This window comes from Gekko japonicus, unplaced genomic scaffold (assembly GCF_001447785.1).
Source record: "Gekko japonicus isolate JY-2015 unplaced genomic scaffold, Gekko_japonicus_V1.1 scaffold199, whole genome shotgun sequence".
Taxonomy (NCBI): domain Eukaryota; kingdom Metazoa; phylum Chordata; class Lepidosauria; order Squamata; family Gekkonidae; genus Gekko; species Gekko japonicus.
The window spans coordinates 952,648-977,164 of NW_015168657.1; the positions used below are offsets into that span (position 1 = coordinate 952,648).

Genomic DNA, 24,517 nt, shown 5'->3' on the forward strand with positions numbered 1-24,517 from the left:
TTGCCCCAGAGTCCCTATCTATACCTTGTGGCTAATAGCCACTGATGGACTTCTGCTCCATATGCTTATTTAATTCCCTTTTGAAGCTGTCCATGCTTGTAGCCACCACCACTTCCTGTGGCAGTGAATTCCATGTGTTAATCACTCTTTGGGTGAAGAAGTACTTCCTTTTATCCGTTCTAACCCGACCGCTCAGCAATTTCATGGAGTGCCGACGAGTTCTTGTATTGTGAGAAAGGGAGAAAAGTATCTCTTTCTCTACCTGCTCTTTCCCATGCATAATCTTATAAACCTCAATCATGTCACCCCTCAGTCGTCGTTTCTCCAAGCTAAAGAACCCTAAGCGCTTTAACCTTTCCTCATAGGAAAAGTGTTCCAACCCTTTTATCATTCAAGTTGCCCTTTTCTGCACTTTTTCCAAAGCTATAATATCCTTTTTAAGGTGTGGTGACCAGAACTGCACACAGTATTCCAAATGAGGTCTCACCATTGATTTATATAGGGGCATGATGATACACATTGAACCCCATTTGCCATGTTGACGCCCACTTGCCCATCTTTGACAGATCCCTTTGGAGTGCCTCACAATCCTCACTGGTTTTCACCACCTTGAACAACTTTGTATCATCCGCAAATTTAGCCACTTCACTGCTTACTCCCATCTCCAAATCATTAATGAACAAGTTAAAAAGCAGTGGACCAAGTACTGATCCCTGCGGTACCCCACTGCTTACCACCCTCCACTGAGAAAATTGCCCATTTATACTCACTCTCTGTTTTCTATTAATTAGCCAGTTTTTGATCCATAAAAGGACTTGTTCTTCTACCCCATGATTTTTGAGCGTACTTAGGAGCCTTTGATAAGGAACTTTATCAAAAGCTTTCTGGAAGTTTATGCTGCGTATCTGATCAACTTTATGCTGCGCAGAGGTCGATTCGGGGGGGATCGCAGTTCCCCCGGGTGAGGTGCGGGGGCAGGGCACATGACGAAGCCCCGCCCCCTGCTTCCAGCCGCCCCGCTTCCAGCCCTCATTCAGCCAGGAGGAGGCAGGAGAAGAGGGAGAGTAAGTTGCTTCCTCCCCACCTCTCCCCACCCCTGCCTGCCTGGGGCCAGGGAGGGCCTTGGCGGGGCTTCCTCACACTCCCTCCGGCCTTGCAGGTCCACCGCCGGGCCCCTGATGTCAGGGTGTGTGACACATGCTAATGAGTTATGCTAATGAGTTCCCCTAGCTCTTTTTCTACGAAACGACCCCTGATGCTGCGTATCTGATCAGAGCAGTGACAGTGAGTTCATATTCTATTAATTCTTATCTTTAGAAACCATCATATTAAGTCTGCGTCTATTTTTAGTCAAAATTAGTGGTAAGTTTGATCAGGCTTAGGTCTTCTTCAAGCTGTTAAAAGCTGTTTTATGGACAAGGAATCTGTTGAAACTTGGGGTCCTGAAACCACACATAGTGTACCCTGGCAAAAGCACCCCAAGATTGAAATCCCATTTACACTTTCCTGGAAGTCACTAAATGAAGTCCCACTAAAATGAGATTAAGCAGCGTATCTGATCAGAGCAGTGACAGTGAGTTCATATTCTACTAATTCTTATCTTTAGAAACCATCATATTAAGTATGCGTCCATTTTTAGTCAAAATTAGTGGTTAAGTTTGATCAGGCTCAGGCCTCCTTCAAAGCAGAGCTTTTGGGAATGTCAAGCATGCTAATTCAGTAGATATGACACAAGCCACAGAATGTGCCAATCTCCATGTTTATCATTTGATGTCCAAATGGCAGACTACAATCTAGGAGGATCAGTACAGTTTGAAACAGGCATGGAACAACAAAACAACCATGCTGTTGGAATTTCCCTCTCTCTTCTTGCCCCACAACTCCTGCATTAATACTATAACCCTAAATTACATTTCAAATATTTTCAGGCTAGAAGATTCAGTGTTCCAAGTTGATTGTGAGGAATCCTAGTAAATACAAGTGGTAATCACTTTTGTTTTTATAGTAACAATGATTCATGCTGTACGGGAAGAGAATTATTGCAACTTTCAAACACTAGAGTGCCACCTTATGCCAATTTGAAACTTCTTACAGTCTGTTCCAGCTTCTTATTGTCAGGGACTCTCTATACAGTACTCCTATTTGTGCATTTTAAGTGATCTGTAAGCTTCTAACTACAGATACAGAGAATCCAGTGACAGGACATATTATTGCGAAGTCCCCCTTTTCCTGGATTTTTCAAATGTTATAAAATCATTTAGCCTGTGTAGAATTTCAGTGGACATAAATCTAGAAAACAAAATTTTGATTTCGTACCTGCAACAGGCAAAAACAGACATATTAACTCAATGTGAGTATATGGGGATCTTTGCAATATTCCCCTCAGTTTGGAGCTCTAAAGAGTGCAATCTTAAACAGTTACAGCCAGTGTTCCCTCTAAGCTGTGGAGTCTTGTGAGCAAAAATTCTACTTTGTGAGCTACTGGCATTAAAGTTGTGAGTGAGCGATTTGGCTACTGCATAAATTAGTTTGCTCTGGAGCCATCCTTCCTGAGCGAAGACAAAAAATCTGTGAGCCGGAGGCTAAAAAAAAAAGGGAGCTAGCTCACACTAACTCAGCTTAGAGGGAACACTGGTTACAGCTTTCTAAGTTCGCTGAAATCAGTGGGGATATAACTCTGTTTAGGATTGCACCATGAACATATGGATATAGTCTTAAAGGTATCACTGGACTCAAATTTTGTTATATGGCTTTCTTATGCATAGAAGGATCCCCAGACAGTTCAGTGATCCATATTTTTTTTAAAGAATGAACATGATAGGTACCATACATTGAAATAAAAGTCCTAAAAAGGCAGGACAGCTTCATGTATGTATTGGAACAAAGGCTGGCCCGAGGTTTTTTTGCACACTAGGCGTGGCTACCTTGTGGCGTCCCCCTCCCAAGCTTCCAATGGAGACACTGAGACCGACCATTGGTTACTCACCGTGAATGGTCCTTCTCCTCTGAGGCTTGGAGGACATCTTGTGGGTGATTCCCAACCATCTCTTAGGGAGGCAGGAACTTCAAACTGTTTCCTGTTTCCTGTGGTGGGAGTCACTCTCAACTCAGTTTTGTGACTCCGAAAGCTGTATGAGAAGCTAAACAGTGAGGAAAAACTCAACAACAGTATCAACAAAGGAATTAAACTGTATGAAAAAACGTAGAAAGTCAGGTAACAGAAGAATTATATACGCCAGAAGAAAGTATGACGACCCGGGAGGGCCAAGATGTCCTCCAAGCCTCAGAGGAGAAGGACCCTTCATGGTGAGTAACCAATGGTCGTTCTCCCTCTGAGGTGGAGGCCATCTTGTGGGACCTCCCCGAGCAGTGTCCCTAAGTTTGGGAGGGAGGGTTATCATGGAGAGACAGGATAGATTGTAGGACCCGTCTCCCAAATGCCGCATCGACAGAATCAAACACATTTATCTTATAATGCCTAATAAAGGTTGATAAGGAGGACCAGGTAGCGGCCTTACAGACTTCCTTCACTGAGGCCCTATTGGCGAATGCAGCGTTAGTTGCCGCACTTCTAAGAGAATGGGCGGTGTTCCCAACTGGTACCGGTTGGTTCAGGCTTCTGTACGCTTCCGTGATGCAGTTTTTGATTGTGGTACTGATAGCTGAGTTTGACATCTTTTTCCCTGTATGTGGAGGAGAAATGTTAACGAACATAGCTTCCGTTTTCCGGAGCGTGGCTGTTCTGATAAGGTAACACTTAAGCGTTCTCCTGATGTCCAGCATATGCCAAATCCTCTCCCTCGGATGTTTCGGCTGAGGGCAAAAGGATGGAAGACATATTTCTTGTGACCTATGAAACTTGGTGCAAACTTTTGGACGGAAGGTTGGATCTGTCCTCAGTACCACTTTATCCTTATGGAAGGTACAGAGTTCCTTGGCAACAGACAGGGCGCCCAATTCCGAGATTCTTCTGGCCGAAGTGATGGCGACCAAGAATAACGTCTTCATGCGCAAAAACTTGAGAGGAATGTCCTTCACCGGTTTGAAGGGGTGTTTGGTAAGTGCTGTAAGAACCGTGTTAAGTCTCCAGGTTGGAAATCTGTGAGATTGTGGTGAGTCTTTTGAAGATGCTCCTCGAATGAAACGTACAATGTGAGGATGTCTAGACACCGGGACTCTGTGTGCGTGTGGAAGAACCGAAGCCAACGCTGCCATCTGTCTTTTCAAGGTAGATGCTTTAAGTCCACTATTCCTTCCGTCTTGCAGGAAATTTAGAAGGGAGGTGATGGACGGACGTAAAGGATCGACGTTCTTGCGACGTGCCCAACGTACAAAGGCTTTCCAGGTAAAGTTATAAATACGTGAAGTGGATTTCCTTCTTCATGCCAAAATGGTGTCGATCACCGACTCCTCATAACCTAGTTTGGAGAACCTGGACCTCTCAACTTCCAAGTGGTCAAGCAGAACCATCCCAGGTCTGGATGGCAAATCGGATCCTGCATCAACAAATCGTCTGAAACTGGTAGTCTGATGGGACGAGACACTGACACCTCTTGAAGTGTTGTGAACCACGGGCGGCATGGCCAATACGGTGCAATCACTATAATTTCCGATTTCAGAATTCTTATTTTGTGAAGAAGTCTGGGTAACACTGGCAGAGGAGGAAACGCATATAGAAGACCCTGAGGCCAAGGAGAAAGAAGCGCATCTGTCTCTTTTGCCTTTGGGTGGAAATACCTGGTGTAGAAACGTGGTAGTTTGGTGTTGGAGTGTATGGCGAACATGTGTACCTGAGGAGTTCCTCACTTGGATGTTATCATCTGGAAGACCTTCGCGTGAAGTGACCATTCACCTTCTTGTAGCGTCTGACTCAGCCAGTCCGCCTGAAGATTGATCACTCCTCATACATGTTCCGCTTTTATGGAAGCCAGATTGGTTTCTGCCCAGTTCAGCAGCCCCTTGATGTGAGGAGCAAACTGAAGGAGAGCTAACTGAATGGCTCGTAGCTCCAACAGGTTGATTGGCATCCGCTGTTCCAACTCTGACCACGTCCCCTGAACCGAAGTGTGGGACATCGTGGCGCCCCAGCCCATCAGACTGGCGTCCGTAAATATTTGGATTCTGTCTGGAATCCAGAACGTCTTGCCTTGCGTGGTGTTGTGTGTTACTGTCCACCACCTGAGACTGGACTTCACCTGTAGCGTTACTCTCAGGAACAAGTCCATCTTGAGAGCCACAGAGCGTTGGAATGGTCGAAGAAACAGTTGCAGTTGCCTTGAATGAAGGCAACCCCAATGCAGGGAGTCGAACGTTGCCACCATAAGTCCCATCATCTTTGTTAGGGTAGATAGAGACGAGGACCTTGCTTGTATTATTTGTCTGGCCAGATTCTGTATTTTCTTTGCCTTCGTCTGAGGAAGAAATAGTTTTGATTGTTTGGTATCTATCACCATACCTAGATGTTCCAGATGTTGGGTTGGTATCAGTGAGCTCTTTTGAGTGTTTATCAGGAACCCAAAGTGTTGTAGACACTGAATCGTCAGTTCTGTGTCCCGCTGAGATTGCAGCCTGGATGGGGAGCGGACAAGCACGTCGTCTAGGTAGGGATGGATGTGGATCCCTTGTTCCTGAAGGCATACGATCATGTGGATGAGGATCTTGGTAAAGACATGCGGGGGGGGGGGCGAGGCTAGGCCGAAGGGAAGAGCCCGAAATTGGAAATGTTCCCTGTCCACACAAAAGCGAAGGAACCTGCGATGATGGGGGAACATAGGGACATGAAGATATGCCTCCGTCAGATCTATAGAAGAGAGAAATTCTTGAGGTTTTAGAGATTCTGCGATGGATCGAAGGGTTTCCATGCGAAAGTGTGAACAAATTTGTTTAAGAATTTCAAATCTAGAATAGATCTCCAGTCCCCATTTTTCTTCGGGACCGTGAAGAAAATAGAGTAAACTCCATCCCCTCGTTCGGCCTGTGGAACAACTTCTATGGCTTGTATATGTAGCAGATGATTGATGGCCAACTCTGTTCTTTGGCGTTTTACAGGATTTTTGTGACTGGGAGAAACTAGAAATCGATTGGGTGGAATTGACAAAAGTTCTATTTTGTAGCCTTCCTGAACAAGCTCCCTTGTCCAGGAGTCCGGATGAGAGTCGGTCCACTCTTGACTGAAGAGTAGAAGACGTCCTCCCACCGGGGGCGTTGGACAGTCACCCTTTAGGGACTTTTGGTTCTGTCTCCCCTCTTTCTCGTCTGTTGCCATAAGGTCTTTGAAACCTATTGTTGAAGCCTCCGCGCCGAAAGGACTGTTTGTTTCCCCACGATGGCCGTCTATTGTCCTGTCTAAATTTGGTCACAGGATGGTATGGTCGGGGTGCAAAGGAGGAGATAGAGGCTGTGGATGGAAAAGAGGACTGTCTCTTATCCCCAGTGCGGACAAATTTTGGGAGAGATTTCTTTTTGTCACAGGTTTCCACTAATATTTTCTCTAGGGAGTCTCCAAATAATTTGTCTCCCTGAAAGGGATAACCAGACACAATGGCTTTGGATTGAAAATCCGCCTGCCAGGATCTCAGCCAGACTAAGCGTCTAGCAACTGCAGAAGATGCCATGGCCCTAGAGGACAGCACCATGGTGTCTAAGGTGGCGTCTGCTGTAAAGGAAAGAGCCTTCGGGACTCTGTTAGCGCCTTCCATTAGACGTGTATCATTTTCTGGTAGCATTTGAATTAACTTTCTCATCCAGACAATAGAGGCTGTGGACACCGTGGATGCGGCAGCAGAGACCTTAATTGCCATAGATGAAGCCTCATGGGATCTCTTTAGCGTAGTATCAGACCTCTTGTCCATACTATTTCTCAGGCTGCCCTGCCCATCCTCTGACAGCAGGCCTGATTACTGAAGAGCTGCCACTGGTGCATCAACAGCAGCAGATGAAGTTACTGGGTAAAGCCTCTTAAGTAGCCCAGGGGTGGTTTTATTAGAAAATGGCTTTGACCATTCAGCTTTTACTTTTCGCATGTAAAAATCTGGGAAAGGAAAGGCCCTTTCAGAAAGGTCATCTGGGGGAAAGAATTCATCTATAACCTCAGACCCCTCATATAGCTCCTGATGCTCAGAGCCTTTATTTTTGGTCTTTTGCAAATTTTGAATCTTAAGGGCCGAGACTGTCTTAGACAGTAAGTAGTGAAAGTCCTCTGTTTTAAAAAATCTAAAGGACTGCTCGGGAGGAATAGGGATAGGATCCTCTTCCTCAGCATTAGAGCTAAACTCTCCCTCTTCTCTGTAACTAGAGGCATTAGAACTTTCCTCTCCCTCTCCCTTATGAGGGTCAGCAGGGCGGTTTAGTTTAGAAAGGCCCTTTTTGGCAGCCTTGGTGGGCCGGGTCTTTTTTCCTTTGCGTGGGGGGGGGGGAAGGGGAGGATGACGGAGACCTTGACCGGCTAGAGTGCCCTCCTGAGTTACAAAAGCGGGCAATCTCTTGCCTCATGGCTCTTCTGAAATAGGACATAACTCTAGGGGATAAGGGAGCGGATCCGGCATCAGCCGCGGTACCTGTTTGAATGGCTCCTTCTCCTTCTCCGTCATCTCCCTGGGCAGCCTCATTTAGAGTACTCGCTGCTTGGTCGGACCCACTAAGACACTCAGTCTTGGGTCGCTCCCTGTCCGGCATCGGGCTCTGCCGCTCATTAGTGGCTAACAAAATGGACGCCGCCATATTAGGAGACTCCTGGAGCGTATGGGAGCTTTTGGTGCGCTTGGCTGTGCCGTGTGATTCCACCGTTCACGCTTTCCCATCCGGGACTCTTTTTCGCTCTGCGCGATCCTTACGGCTCTCCTCTCTATCCATTTCCCCCGAGGAGAGAAAACCGTCGGTATCTCCCCTGCGTGCCATAGCCGCTTTGGGAGAGGAGTCTTACAGCAAGAAACAAAAGGGGGGGGTTAAATAGAAAGAAGGCTTCTTCTTCGTCTTCTTTTTTTGTATAGAAACGACGAAGAAGAAGGTTGAGAGAAGTTGGAAGGAATAAAACAGGAAAACTGAGGTAAAAGGCACAGAATAGTGAAAGTAAAGGCAAAGCCAAATTTTCACTGCTCTCCCTACTGAGGCAGGAAGAAAACTGAGTTGAGGGTGACTCCCTCCACAGGAAACAGGAAACAGTTTGAAGTTCCTGCCTCCCTAAGAGATGGTTGGGAATCACCCACAAGATGGCATCCACCTCAGAGGGAGAATAGAGTAATTTCGCGGAAGATTGCGTTGTGACTAAGAAAAAAAAAGGAAACAATTCTCCCCGTTACGGCGCACACTAAAGATCATAAAATTAATAACAGATAGATTAATGAAGGTAATGCCTTAGCATAAAGTGGAGCAACTACGACCCCCCCCCCCACTACAGTCTCTTTGCAGACTAACGTGCGGAGTGGGTTTCTCTCGTGCCCTGGGTGACAAATGTATCCGCCAGAGTGAAATGAGGAGAGGGAATTGGTTGGAAACTGCCAGATTAACAGGCGGACTCAGGGGGCTGTGGGGTCCCTTCCCCTGGATTAAGCGTCCCTGAGGATGTGCCCCCTTCAACTATGGAACATGTTGCGCAGCTGTGCCTTGAGACAGACGCCTGTGCTCAGCACACTTTAGGGACCCTGAACCGGGCATTTCTGCTCCTCCCGTTGAAAACAGCAACTGACCCAGGACTCCCGAGCGAGCGCCATCTGTTGTTCCACAGAGGGCCACACCCTCCGGTTCTTTGGGGTTCATTTTTAAAAAAATCCTATGCCCTGCCCCCCATCCTGACTGCAGTCATCTAGATTGCAGCCATGCAAGTGGCTGGCAGGAGCCTGCTCCGCTCCTCCGCAACGGCACACCCTATCTGCCCAGGGAGGTAGGGGGTGGGCACCATCTCCCAGGAGTCCGGCAGTGGCAGCAGCAGCCATGGCCCCCAGAGAGACTCCTCACTATGTCCCTTCCAGCTGGAGCTCCCAGCCCAGTTCAGAGTTCCCTTCGTCTCTCCCGGCGATCTTTCCAGTGAGAGGCTGGCGTTTCTTTTTGGCTGCCTCAAGGAGGCAGACTTCCACAGGCCAGGGCTGTCTGCTTGAGGGCTGCGACCCTGTCGCCTCCGTCCCTCTGACCGGCCAGTGAACTCCTTCCCCGCGAAGCTGCCCCTGCCCACCTGTCCCATTCCATTAGCCAGGGTAGCAGCAGCTAGAGAATGGCGGCGGCCCCCCACCCCCCGAGACAGACCATCATCTCCTCTCTGCGGCTGAGCTGATATCCAACTGAGGGGTGTCGGTGCCTCTCCAAAGCGCAGCTCCCCTTCCCGGAACCCCTCCCACGCTGCTCTCTTGTCGGCCCTCCGCCTCCACAGGGGAGAGCGGGGAAAGGGGAGGCTGCGTGGAGGTCAGGGGCGCATTGCGGGGCCTGGGGGAGGCAGGGGAACTTTTTGCGGCCATTTCCCGGTGGTGCAGGAGGCGCTGCGGGCCGTTACACTTTAAAGAGCGCCTTTCTGCTGCTCTAGGGGCAGCGAAGGGGCTTGCTGAAGCAGCATGCATCCAAAAAGTTATGTGGGGGGACAGGCAAAGAGGTGGCATTGGCCAGGGCGCGCAGCGCGAGCTTTTGGTGGGGGTGGGGGGCTTATGGCGGCAGTCCAGTGCCTCCATGATGGCCCTGCGCTCTAGGCAAGCATCTAGCTCACCTAGTGAGCGAGCCGGCCCTGATTGGAACAATGGCTTACGCTGTCAATCTTCTTGAGAAACAAACACCATGGTACAGCATGACATGGTCCTAAAAATGGCAGCATTATAATTTCACTAAATTTGTCACTAAGTCCTTAGGTCAATGGTGTCCATGTCTCATTGGTCAGCCTGGGTTATGTCATAGTAAAATATCAAGGCATCTCTGATCAATAAAAGGGGGTGGTGACAGTACTCCTAATTCACTGTTAATTAATATTGACAAGCTGGTGATGATCATCCTACAGCTTGTCATTCAGATGGAGGCCCTTAGCATTGTTTAAAAGTCAAAAGAAATGGCTTCAGAAAAACAGAATTCCATACAACTCAGGCAATGGAATGTATAAAACCATGATAGTCATAAAAGGTAGAACTTTCATGTGTTCTGTCACTGTATTTACTGGGGGCTTAACAACACACAGAGCCAGAGTGAGTTCTGGGTTTTAAGGCCCTTTGGGCAGAGAGTTCCCAGGGCCCCCTCCCCCCATCATGCCTCCTACCCTTCCACCCACCTGATTGCCTCCCAACTGTTTGTGTGTCCTTCTCTTGTCTGCTCTCAAGCACTCCCACTTGCACTCCCAGCTGCTGGTAGACTTTTCCCCAGTGTCACTAGGCAGTGTGTGGAGCAGGGACTGCAGTAGCATTGCCAGCCAATGTTCCCCTGCTTTTGGGGGATGTGATCAGCTGCTGGCCAGCTGGCTGGTGGGGAAACCCCACCCACAAATAGGGACATCGTCAGGCAATGTCCCTGATATGATGATGTTGTCTGGAAGTGACATAATCATGTCAGTGATGTTGCATGTGACACTCTGGATTTTGGGCAAACTCTATGGTTTTGAAGCCAAAATACCATAGAGTTTTGGGCCAAAAATCAGTGTCTCACACAACAGTGCCTACATGAGGATGTCACTTCCAGGTGATGTCATCGCATTGGGATGTTGCCCAACACCATCCTGCCCAACCCTGGAACACCCCTAAACCCCCCTGCCGCTGCGACGGTGAGGGGACCTGGAAACCCTATACTGCAGGGAACATGGGTGGTGGAGCGCTAGCAAGTGAGTGGGCAGGGGTGCTGGCAGCAGTGGGTCCTGCCAGAAACCTTGAGCCCTAGCAGCTGCCGCACCTCAGGGTATGCTGATGCTGCCTCTACATATAGCAGTTGTAGGCAGTGAGAAGAAATGAACCAAGCTTCAGACTGAGTGGAGAACCCATAGGAGGGAAAGGTTTAATACTTTGTTATCTATTAGTCTACTTAAAATTTCCCACAGATGACTTTCTCAAAAAGGAGTAAAAGATATAGGTCCTTGTCTCTCTCTTACCCCACAGGAAAGAAAAAAAGCTGGGAAAGGAGACTTTTAGTGGATAAACTGTAGGTAAGGAAAGTTTATTATATTTTTACACCACTTACACACAGAAACAACATGCACTGTTATGAGGTTAATAACCCCTTCCTGGCCTGTCAGTTCTCTGCTCAGTCTAAAACCTCCAGCAGCAGCTTTGCACTATAAAAGACAGAGAAAATCACCATGGAACTCATTGTAAGATTCTCCCCTGATCCTGTATTTGTGAATGAACTGATACTGTAAAATGTATTCAATCTGATGGTGTAACAATAATCATTCTTGTACAATATGAATATGCATGCCAATGTAGATGTACATATAGGCTCTATGGGGGTTGTAATGGAGAGGGGTTGTGGCTCAGTGGTAGAGAATCTGCTTGGCATGCCAGGGATCCCAGGTTCAACCCCTGGCCTCTTCAGTTAAAGGATCTGCCAGAAGGTGATATGTAAGACTTCTGCCTCAGATCCTGGAGAGCCACTGCCAGTCTAAGTAGATAATGTTGACTTTCCAGGGGTCTCATTCAGAATAAGGCAGTCATGTGTTCACATGTTTTTAAAAGTCTGATGAAAATCAGTGGTCTAATTCTGAAAACACACAAACTTCATCTGAAAACATTTACCAGACATGAAATCATTTGGAAGCTTGATCTAATAGATTTACTTTAGCTGGAGTTGGCTAATGGTAGCCAGGGTCAAAACATAAATGGAAGGAGGGGGGGAGAAGTGGGTGCACTTTTAGGGGGCATGGTCAAGTATACAACCCCTTATTATAAAGTTGGTCCATTTACGTAATTTCAAAAATAAAATATAAAGTAGAACATATTTAGAGTCTAGTGGCACCTTTAAGACCAACAAAGGTATTCTTCCATGAATCATGAGATTGTATTATGGGTTTTGATCATGCAGGAGAGAGGGCTCATGTTAAATGTCTACACTGGACCCATGGAAATTATGTAATGGCCTGAGGGGTACCTTGGACTATCAGAGCTAAAGCAGCATTTTAGGTTTAGCAAGTGGACCAAGGCTGGCTATTTATATCTTATTCCAGAGCACCTCCCAATTTATGAACATTTTACATAAAGAAAACAATGAGAAAGGTCTAAATGTCTAAATTTTATGGTTCAACTGCATTCTGTGTTCATTCCCTGTGAATTCTACAAACTGTTGCAAAAATCTGGTACAAGAGAGTGTAAGTTGAGGATTTGCATCTGAAAGAAACATCCTCATAATTTCAGATTTGGAGCAGATGGAATACCTTCTGAGCAACAGTGCAATAATCTTAGCGTGAGTTTCCTGGTAGAAATGGCAGTGAAGCAAAATATGCCCATTTGTCTCAACCTTCCCACCTCCACATGGGCAAACCCTTTCTGCTATTGGGATATTTCTATAATGGCCCTCCACAACCGCATAGGGGAGACTATTCCATCTTGCCATAGAGAAAGCCCTACAGTGGGACAGGATCTCTAACAGCAATAGATATACTGCTGAACTTACAACATATCTAGTGTTCTTTGGGGCCAGAAAATTTGAAATTCTGTTAATGTTTCCTTGCTGTTCAATGTCCATTAATGGTTTAGCTTAAACCATAGATTAATAGATGTGAGGCTTACCTCTATTCTAGTCATGCCAGAATCTAGACACAGGCTTACATTTGATACCCAGCTGGGGAATCAAAATACTACTCTTAAAAATTTCAATAGTATTCCTTTTAATGGGGCAAAACTTGAAGATGTCCCATAGATAAGTTGGAAGAGCGAAAAAATTTTAGAGTGATACAATTTAAGGGCTGCTGGAATATATTGCCTGCCAATGGTATAGAAGAATCTTAAAACAGCCCGTACTGATTTTTTACCTATACTGGCCATATACTTGTGATGGGCCTTTTTCGCCCCAGAAGATTGGATCATCACACTCAAGTATTTAAAACTCATTACCTGCTCAGTTCTGTGACCATTAATGCTCCAAGCCCTAGCTTTAGGTTTCTTTCCAAAATACATAATTTTAGTATTTTGGTAATTAATTGCTAGGTGGTTCATATTGCAATAATGGCTAAATGCAATGCCCTTCGGAGGCCAACAAGAGTTCTAGATAGCAAAACCATATCGTCGACATAAAGTAAGGCAGAAGTCTTCCAATTAGCTAGGGTAGGAGGATGACTATCAACCCTACTTAAGGTACTAATCATATAATGGATATAAAAAGTAAATAACAAGGGAGCCAAAACAGAGCCTTGTTTTACTTCTTTTGTAGATGCAATGAAATTAGTAAGAAGCCCATTTTTATTAAACCAAACTTGAAAGATGAATTTGAATACAGGGCCTAAATCAAATATGAGAGTCTCTGATTTTATTACTTTAAGTATAATATATAATTTATTTTATTTATTTAATTAACATTGCAACAATATTCAGCTATTTATGATAAGTGGAAATTAATTAACATTCCAAAAATATTCAGCTATTTATGATAAGTGGAAATTGATTTAAAATGTAGGTTTCCAAATGTGGTATAAAGGTTCAATGTGTGTAGAGAAAACAAAGAAAAATCCATCAAATAAAATATTCTTTTTTATTACATTTTATTATCAAATAAAATATTCTTAAATAATAAAGAACATTACTTACTTTGTGAGACCCTTACTAGCTCAGTCACACTGAAAACACCTGATGTGACAAAACTGTCTTGGAAGCCCAAATGTCCTGCAAAACAGAAGAAAATGAGAGAAATCATTACTCTTAATACTGAATGGCAGTATTCTAAAATAGATTGATAACTGTTTCTTGTTTACCTTCCCTGAAATACTTCACAGCCTTTTCCCTTTTCCAGCTTCCTTTTCTCCCCCACCAACCCACCTTTTACCTGCCCCATCTTCACCTCCATTTATTATTTATTTACTTCATTTATACCCTGCCTTTCTACAACGGGGGCTCAAAGTATCTTACATCATGCTCTTCTCCTCCATTTTATTCTCACAACAACCACATAAGGTAAATTAGGCAAAGAATGAAACATTGGTTCTTACCTGAAGAGTGAAACATTGGTTCTTACCTTCTCCTCAGTGGGGGCAAAGTCATCCAGAACCGGTTAGGTCACGCATCTGCTCATTCAGATAGGGATATGCAAATTTTTGTGTGGCTCCTATTGGAGAGATCTCAGGCTAACCCTCCAGTTCTGTATAGCCCTACCACTCAGTAGGATGCTTGAGCTCTGTCCAAGCTTAATAGATCAATATTTCAAAAAAGGGAGAGAAGTTAACAACTTGAAAAGCTGAGCAGGTGAAGGGGTAGCTATTCGAATGCCCCTGAGACCTGTCGGCCATCCCTGGTGTTGGGGTGAATGCACCTCCTGGAGCCTGTCTCAACAGGTGGGCACATTGACCAAAGGTCTTTCCCATGGTGTACTGCTGACTTCCCTTTGCCAGCTCCGGTATTCTTGGTTACCTTCCCTTTGTTGCGCTGGGCAGGGGAATGTAGGCCCAGTTCCTTGAGCTCTTCAAGCCTTGTGCCCTCCTTTGAAGTCTTTGGGAGCTCTTCAGACTTGCTTCCCGCCATTCCCTCCCCACTTCCCAAAGCCTTGGGCATGGGGGTGTAAACTCCAGTGGTTCTTTCCTCTGATGGCTGGGAGCCCCATTCTGGTGGTGGGGGATCATCATGGTTCCATCACCCAAAACCTTGGGTGGGGGGAGCTGTTTTTCCCACAGCTTGATCTTTCCCTTCCTTGTGATGACTTTCTTTGTTTCTGCCGCAGGAGCAGCATTCCCAGTGATGCCAATCAGCTCACCTTCCATCACTGCAGCTTCCTGGTCCCCTTTTCTTTGACCTGCTGCCAAGAGTGCTGCTCCACTTTTCAATTTGATAACTTTCTTCTCCCTTTATTTTGAAATATTAATCTATTAAGCTTGGATGGAGCTCAACCATCCTCTTGAGTGGTAGGGCTATACAGAACTGGAAAAGGAGAACGATTAACTGGCCCAAGGTCATCCTATGAGCTTCCATGGCAGAATGGGGAATCAAACCATATCGGATTTCATGCAGTGGCTGCTGTTGAACAGTACAAGTAGTTGGGCCTGGGTAAATCACAATACTGCTGTGGTTACATAACAACCCACACAATGGCAACTGAAAGGATGCCTGTTTCTTAAAGCTATTATTTATTTATTTATTTCAATTTATATCCCGCCTTGCCGGTGCAGCACTGGCTCATGGCAGCTTACACAGTTAAAATGCAACAGAACCAATAAATACAGTAACGACTCACAATTAAAAGACAATTACATAAGGTGCTAATATATACCGATGGCAGTGATCTACAGATATCTACATAGTCCGATAAAGCCATGTCCAACGTAGTAATATAGGGCTGTGGCCTGTTCAATTTATGATGGTTCTTTTGCTCAATCTATGATGGTTCATTCGTCAGTGGCGGCTCCTAATTGAAGGCCTGGTGGAAGAGCTCCATTTTACAAGCCCTGCGGAACTGTAGAAGGTCCCACAGGGCCTTGATATCCTCTGGAAGCTCTTTCCACCAGTGTGGAACTGCCACTGAAAACGCCCTAGCCTTCGTAGTGGCCAATCTGGCGTCTTTCGGGCCAGGGACAGTCAGGCGATGTTGGGTCCCCGACCTCAGTGCTCTCTGGGGCACATACGGGGAAAGGCGGTTCCTCAGGAAGGCAGGTCCCTGACCATATAGGGCTATAAAGGTCAACACCAGCACCTTGAAATGAATCCAGTATGCTATTGGCAGCCAGTGCAAAGATGGTTTTTTTCAGGAGAGAGTGGACCATCGCTTCCTTGAGTGCCCCCGGGAACAGTCCCTCTGCAAAGATTTGTTGATAATATCCCTGAGGGCACCTTGCAACAACTCACGGCCAGCTTTTATAAGCCATGAAGGGCACGGGTCAAGGCTGCATTTGGTTGGGCATACCGTTGCAAGCAATTTGTCAACTTCCTCAAGGCTGAGCAGATTGAAATAATCCAGAATAGAACCAGAAGACGTGCATGGGGCCTAGAGTTCACTCACTGTCTCAACTGTGGTGGGGAGATCGTGGTGGAGCAGCAAGACTTTATCTGCAAAGTAGCTCACAAAAGCCTCACAGCCGATATCCAATTCCCTAGCATTTGGTCTGCCCTGAGGCAGCTCTGTTAATGACTGAAGAGTTCTAAACAATTGTGCTGGGTGTGAGCTAGCAGACGCAATCGTGGCCGCGTAAAACTCCCTCTTTGTGGCTTTGACTGCCATCTCATAGGATCTCATAAACATCCTATAGGATGCTCTTGTTGCTTCATCGCGAGCGCACCACCGCCGTCTCTCTAGGCATCTGAGCCCTCGTTTCATCAGCCGCAGCTCCTCAGTAAACTATGGAGCCTGCTTAGAGCGAGGGCACAGAGGGCATTGGGGGGGTGATCTCATCGATGGCAGTCGAGAGTCAGCCATGCCAGTCCTTGACTAACTCATCTAATGAGCCACCAGGGCGCATAGGATCCCGTAGGGCCATCTGAAGCTGATGTGGGTTCATTTGGCTCCGCAGGCGAGCTAAAGTATGCTTGCTGCCCAAACAGGGTTGGGGTGCCACGTTCACGAGGGCCTTTGGGGCATGGTGGTATATGTGCTGCTTCTATTTTTAAGAGGGGATTAACTATATATATATATATATCTTATATATAAGATTTCAGATTTTTCTGCATTTAAAATTAGATATATTGATTTTACTTATCATTAATGTTTGTTTAGGTAAGGAGATATATGGTTAAGAGTTTAAGGAAGTTAGCAGTAACTGGGAGTTTTGTATATATTAAGGTATTTCAGCTAGAAATCAGAAACAAAAGAAGCCAGTTTAATAGAGTTACCTCGGATGACCCTAACGACTTAACAATTGAAATTAAAATACTGTACCTAGGAATCAGATGGGACAGCTAAGTTCTATAATCGTTTTAAACATTATTCTTGAAAGAAACATCTGATCAGGATTATCTACTCATTCATTCAAACAAAACAAGATTTAAAGATGTACTCTTCATTTTCTGAGGTTACATTAGGGAAATCTTAAAATAGTAGCTGTTAAAAAATCTTGAAAATGAATGATTTTCACAAATGAAAAAAATATTGAAAACGAGCTTTTCAAGAGAAAAAAGAAAGCTTTGCATAAGAAAGCTTTAATTTTAATCCTCTGATTTTTCCCCCTAAAGGACAGGCATATTATTGCCTGTCTGTTTCATTTATGTAACGGATATTTTATATCAAAATGTTATTACACTTCTCATAATATTATTTCCCTTTTTCTACGAAAACATGTCTATCACCAAATAGTAATTTAATTTTCTGGGTGTAATCAATTACAAAACAAGAAACCCTCAGACTGTATATTAGGTACGAGCAATTCCTCTGTACCAGATACTACACTATATACCAACTGTATCAGGATTTCAATTAGAAGGCTGCAGCTGATAGGCCAGCATGACCTATTGCTTTTGAAATCAGGGTCAAAGAAATCTGAGGATAAAGGGATTATTAAAAGAACTGTAAAGATGTTCTTCTCCATAGGATAAGTGGCATACCTTTTAAGGTTGTCCTAATTAAGGTCGCCAGATCTAACACACATACAAACACAAAGTTGAATGTAAGAGCTCCATATGCCCAGATGTAGTAATCTGTCTATTAGATTGTTTGATTTCACTGTATTTACCCATAGCACCACAAAAGATTACTATTGCTACTGAACTGCTACTCTTATTATGTTGTATATTTTATAGTACATCCTTTAACACATACATGGAGATACATGCATACACACACACACACACACAATGCTGAGCTGCAAGTATTAAACAATTTATTGAGATACCAAACACTATCAATTGCATATCTATAACTGTGAAAAGGTGAAAACAGTGTATATACCTTCTTCATTCAGTTGACATAACTGAAGCTGATCTTCCAATAAATAATGCCATGCTGGAAGTACATTTTGGCACCCCCTTGACACTGGCTAGAATCATGAATCTGCCAGCATTCTTTTCACTTCCACTTTTCATGTATGCAAATTCAACAGCAACAAATACTAAGATCAGGAGGAGGGTATAGTCCCTAGACAGAAAGATACCCAGGGACCTAAAGGTCAGAGCTCTGAGCTCCTAAATAAATTTCCAGCACAGTACTGATCCATGGAAATCAATATTGCTCTTACTGCTGTGAACTATATTTTCACTTTATAATTACACCCCAGTGTAAACCATGAGTGTGCTCCCAGCCTCAGGAGAGGCATTTCTTTTGCAATCGTTATGGAATGTTAGCCTTGCACATGTTCAAAGCAATGTGCATCACTGTAGAACATGTAGAATAACCATGGAAAGTGTGCAAAATGCCAGTAGTTATGAACATTCTCCATAGTCATTGTGCACATTCTCTTCAAGTGAATGTGTACAACTATTGATTTTTGTATGCTTTCCACAGCTGTTTTACACTTTCTCTAGCACATGTATACCAGCATAAAAATAAGTGACATTCAAAAATATGAAAACAGTCCTTTCCTGAGATGTCAAATGCACACATGATTTTCACTGAAGAGTAAGTAAATTTCAGATGTTACTGACAGTACAACCTCTATTTTTGACAATCATTACTGTGCATATTTTCCAATTATGCACCTTTTTAATAATACACACATAATATTTATGTATGAGTATTACATTGGGATTTTTCAATGTTAATTGCACAGTATGCTAATATTGCTTTTCTGAATTACAAGGTAATCACAGCACTGAAATCTGTTACAAGAGCCTAGACATGTAAAGTATCCCACTATATAGTGACATCTTAAAATAGTAATGATCAATTAGAACCCCAAGCCTATTATCTTAACCAAATGCCCGATTAGAAAGAAAAGCCTTCCCTATTCTAACTGCAACTTGATTCCTCGTGGTTTTATCCTCTGCCTAGATAATCCTCTGTTTCACAAACAATGCCAAGCAACTTACTTTTAATAATACTTACAAAATAAGTGTCTATGACAGTAGTTACAGGGACACTTTGACAGAATCACTGAAATGGTTTTTGATTCTCGCTCTTACCTGGATAGCCCAGACAAGCCCAATCTTGTCAGATCTCGGAAGCGAAGCAGGGCCAACCCTGGTAACTATTTAGATGGGAGACTGCCAAAGAATACCAGGGTTGGGAGGCCAGAGGCAGGCTATCAAACCACTTCTCTGAATATCCCTCCATGCCCCAGTAGGAGTTGCCATAGGTCGCTATGACTTCCAGGAATGGGCGCATGCATGCACACACAGACACAAATGCAAAAATACAAAAAAAAAAAGGAAAAGCTTTTTGATTCTCTTACCAATAAGTCAGGTATTAGCTATATGCTTTCATGTGCAAGTTGGAATGGATCTTATTTATTTGGACTCTGCTTTTCTCACCAATGGAGACCAAAAGCAACTTACATAATCATTCTCTCCCATTCTATTTTATCCTCAGAACAACACTGCGAAGTAGATTAGTCTGGGAGACAGAGATTGATTGGCCCAAGGTCACCCAATGAACTTTTGTGGCAGACTGGGGATTTGAATATGGATCTTCCAGATTACATTCCAGTTCTGGGGGGGGGGAAAAAGACTATAGCAGCTATTGAACCATCGTGTTAATTTCTCATGCAAGAAAAGTTGAAGGCAGCAGGAAAAGAGGAAGACACAACATGAGATGGATTTACTCAGTCAAGGAACCCACAGCCCTCAGTTTGCAAGATTTGAGCAAGGCTGTCCAGAACAGCACATTTTGGAGAACATTAATTCATAGGGTTGCCATAAAAGCGGCTATGGTAATACCACTCTTGAAGAAACCACTGTCAGATCCTTCTGATCTTTCCAATTATCGCCCAGTTTTGAATCTTTCGTTCTTGGGTAAGGTAAGTGAGAGAGCGGCAGCTGAGCGGCTCCAAAGCTTCCTGGAGGATACATCAGCACTAAACCCAGTCTGGCTTCCACTGTGGTCATGGGATGGAGACTGTGCTGGTCACCCTCATGGACAATTTTCGCAGACAGTTGGATTGAGGTAGGCTGGCACTGCTGTTATTGCTTGACTTGACAGTGGTGTTTGATATAGTTCAGCATGATCTGCTGAACCACTGGAGTACACGAGACAGCACTGAAGTGGGTTGTCTCATTTCTCCATGGTTGGGGCAGAGGGTGGCATTGGGAGAGAGGGTCTCCTCTCAATACCCCATGGCATGCAGGGTCTCTCAGGGGGCTATCCTCTCCCAGATGTTATTTAACATCTATATTTTGAGTACTAGGTTAGGTTCGAGGTTTTGGTCTTGACCTTCAAAGTCCTAAATGGTCTGGGACCAATGTACCTTCAGGGAACTGCCTCACCTGGTATGTTCCCTGGAGAATGTTAACACTCAGGAGAACAATATCTACTGGAAGGCCCTGGCCCAAAGAGCATCAACCAGAGCCAAGGGCCTTCTGGGTCCTGGCTCCAACTTGGTGGAACTCTCTGTCAAATAACATCAGGGCCCTGCGGGACTTGTTACAAATCTGTAGGGCCTGAAAGGCAGATGTTCCACCAAGCATATGGTTGAGGACAGCAGCGTATTTTTATCAGCAACTGATCTATCAGTTGCCTCTTCACTCTCCTTCTCCCCACATCAATGCTTATGGGGATTAATTTCTATTGTGGTGCCATGTAGGTTTCTGATTTTATGATTGTATTACTTGTATATCAGATTGTTTTAATATTATTTTATGTTAGATTGTTGTACACTGCTCTGAGTCCGCTTTGCAGAGAGGGCAGTATAGAAATTTAATTAAATAAATAAGTTGGAAGCAACTTGACAGCACTTAACACACACACACACACTTCCAGATGCTAGACCACCACTACATATCTCTGGCTATGAAATACACCAGTCACATTGCATTCATGTGATGCTTTGCAAAACCCGCAGATAAGGGTTGTGGGGGGGTTGTATTTTTTTGCAATTGTGTGTGTCTGTGTATGCCTGGAAGTCATGGCAACCTCTGGCGACTCCTACTGGGGCACAGAGGACATTCAGAGCCTGCCTCTGGCATCCCGGCCCTGGTATTCTCTGGAGATCTCGCATACATCGCTTCGCTTCCGAGATCTGATGAGATTGGGCTTGCCTGGGCTATCCAGGTCAGGGCATACGTTTTGTTTGTTAGGTTTATCTTAAAGATGCGCCTGGTCTTTACAAGTGGAAACAAACAAGAATAAATGGACAATAATATGAATAAACTATAAAACGCATACTATTGATTATTGTATTAGACAACTAAAAGCAAACAAAACATGAAAACTAAATACCTATTTTATATAACAAATTAACAATTTGGAATCTGAATTTTGTCTTCTGTGTAATTCTATAACATAACAGTTTTTATCAAATCATTCCGTTAACTCAAGTGCCCTAAGAAAAATCATACTAGGGAACTACAGTGGGTGGAAATCATTGCTCCCTGCTTATTTGGATATAGGTCAAAATCTTTATTTAACTTGCTTATATGACAGTTATCATCAGAGCTATGATGGAGGAAATTTTCTTTCTGAACTAGAAACAAAAATAACAAATACTTCAGAGGAGACTAGAATTGTAATTCACTATGCTTAAAGGGAGCGGTGGCGCAGGCAGTTAAATGCCTGCCTTGTAACATCATTCGAACAGCCACTATGGCTGTTCGAGTACCACCGTGGTCGAGGTGAGCTCTCGACCTTCGTCCCAGCTCCCGCCCACCCAGCAGTTTCGAAAGCAACTTAATTGCAAGTAGATAAATGGGTACCCAACCTTAGATGGGGGGGGCACCCTGTATGGTGGTTGGAAAGACGGTGGTGGCGGCGGCGGCAATGATGGCGGCGGCGAGTGCCGACTCGAGACGGCGAACAGCGCGGTGGCGTGGCGTAGCGGCGGCAGACGGGCGCGATCGAGGAAGCGCATCGAGCGATCCCTGGTGGCCAGGAAAGAATACACCGAGGCTGCCGTTGAGGAAAGAAGGAGCGTGCACAGACGCCCAGCACCAGCCCTGCAGAGCCGGAAAGGACGTGGCCGGGCCGGAAGCAAGCGGAGTCGCGCGCCTCAAGAGGAAAGAGAAAAAGGCCACCACCGAACGCCGGAAAGAACACCCGCCAGCCAGAGACTCGAGCCGAGCCGAGCCAAGCCGATGGAAGAAGAACAACAACGACCACCATAGGGGGGTGCTGGTAGGTTGTCCCATCCCCTACACATTGTGGCCCTAGTCAGGGAAAAATGGTGACTAGCACCACTAAAAATCTGTAAGCCGCTCAGAGATCCCTAGCCAAGGGATTCGAGCGGGGTATTAAATCGAATGTTAAATAAATAAATAAATAAAATTTAAACTGTGGAAACCCAAAAACAATTTCAGCTGGTCCTATGCTTAATTTACAGAGCAATTCTGAGACAAGTTACATCTCTAATTTAATAGAAAGTTGTAACGGCCTAGCATTGGATTGTTAGTCTGAGAACACTGCACATAGTAGCATGGAATTCCTGCTATTTCCTCACATAATTTCAGGTGAATGTGATAGTGAGCCTGCTGAGAATTATAGTTGTCCTTGCAACTTTATTAAAAGCAAATGTATATATTCCAAAATTTTGACAAGTAATGTGTGGTTTTAAAAATTAATTTAAATTCTAACTTATTGTACAAGTATCTAAACATTTTATTAAAATTAAAAAAAATTAAAATGTGACTTATTCTATTCCTTTTCAACAATTAGGTATGTTTTTATCACTGAAACGCATGGATGCTACATTTTAAAAACCCCATTTCTCTTGAAACCCCCATGTTTGGCAACAGTTACTTTTAGTTTTTGTTCTGTCTGGCACCAACAACTAACCATGGGTGCTTTATTACCCAGGCATATTAGACATTTACTTTTTAAAATAACGACAAGGCTGTTGGGTTTACATGTCTATGTTATCTGAAGCTTGTTTGCACATCCACCTTTTTTACACTTTTTAAGATCCAACAGAAAACTCTTTGCATAGTATAACAGAATGAATTAGACTATGTGAGGCATAACACATGAGTACAATGGAGGGACACCTTTAAGACTTTAAAGTCATGTAATACAATTCTAGGCTGGACCCTTCTTGTTGAAAAAGGCAGAATACAAGTGGCTGAGAGAAGAAAAGACCAATATTTGACAACAGAAATCAGCATAACCTTTTAACTGCGGCAGTCATGGATGACTGCCCTTTGACCTGGGGAGATTATGTGGGATTTCAATGACAACAGCTGGAAGTGAGCATGTGTGAATAGAGAACACAAGATCTTAGGCCTAATACAAAAGCCTGCTCAGATCAGAGTGTTGATTAGAAATTGTTTCCTGGTCCTGGCTTAATAGAGTGTAATAATGAAAGTTTTGTTAACATTTCACACCATACAAAATTACTGGGATCTTGGTTTCTTTATAGTCTTTTTAGAAATTCTTGCAAACCTCTCACTGAACAGAGATGTTTTTTAAAATGCTTGCCAATATTATAGCTACTCTTCTACAGAGAAGTATGTTACTTTGCATGGAGCCTAGTCCTAAACATGTTTGTTCAGAAGTATTAACAAAGTTAAACATGCAACCTAAAATCTTTATAACATCTTTGACAAAATTCTTTGTTTCACAGGGCACTGGATAAAATGTTACACACATGGTAAATATAAATAATTCATACACTTGAAATGAGAAAATTAGGAATCTCCTGTTTTTCTTTGCATTTTTTTCTGAAATAGCAGATAAAATGAATTTAGCACTTTGGCCATCTTGCCCTCTTCTCTCCCTCACACACAAAATTTCATCTTTGTTTCATATTTTTTTCTTGCTGGGCAGCCCCTACATCTATTTTCTTCGTATTTGTTGGGTCTACGGCTGTCCCACCCTGTCAAGTTATTATATATTTTGATTACGACCCAACCCAGGGACTTGAGGAAAGAGACAAAATGACCTGCTAAGATTCTACTCCTGTAACGACACACAAGAGGCTATTGAAAGTTCAAAATAAACAAAATATTTTATTTAATTTGGAGGGCAAAAGGTCAGGTGGAATCAGGAGTAGGATGTATGAGGTGAACCGATAACAAAAACAGAGGTAACTTTGTAATCACACTAAATCCAGATAATATTTTGCCAACAAGTGTTTTTGCTTTTCAACAAGGCCTTTGAAACTTTGAGGAGAGAGGCTTTCTTTTCCATTTCTGCTTTAACTTGCAGGCATAGGTTTCTAAGTTCCACTGACACTTCATGTTTAGAAGGCAGGAATGTACAACCAAGTTCCCAAAATCCTTCTTCATATACAGATCAAGGGATCAATCCTCTTGTTAGAGCTATCTCCTTTTCACTGGGCACAGGTTACTTCTCTTCAGTAGAAGCTCTGTGCTTTTTTGGCTTGAATGGGGATCTTCTGTGATCCGCTCACTCCACTTTCCTT

At 44.1% G+C, this 24,517-nt stretch overlaps 1 protein-coding gene across 2 annotated transcripts in view; it reads right to left on the reverse strand.

The window, feature by feature from the left end:
• NFIA (nuclear factor I/A) overlaps positions 1–24,517 on the reverse strand; it is a 493,567-nt gene that overhangs the window by 154,839 nt on the left and 314,211 nt on the right. For both annotated transcript variants that reach the window (XM_015415229.1, XM_015415228.1), the window contains exon 4: positions 13,692–13,766. In XM_015415229.1, coding sequence (XP_015270715.1) covers positions 13,692–13,766 — 75 coding nt within the window. The remainder of the gene's footprint in view (positions 1–13,691; positions 13,767–24,517) is intronic.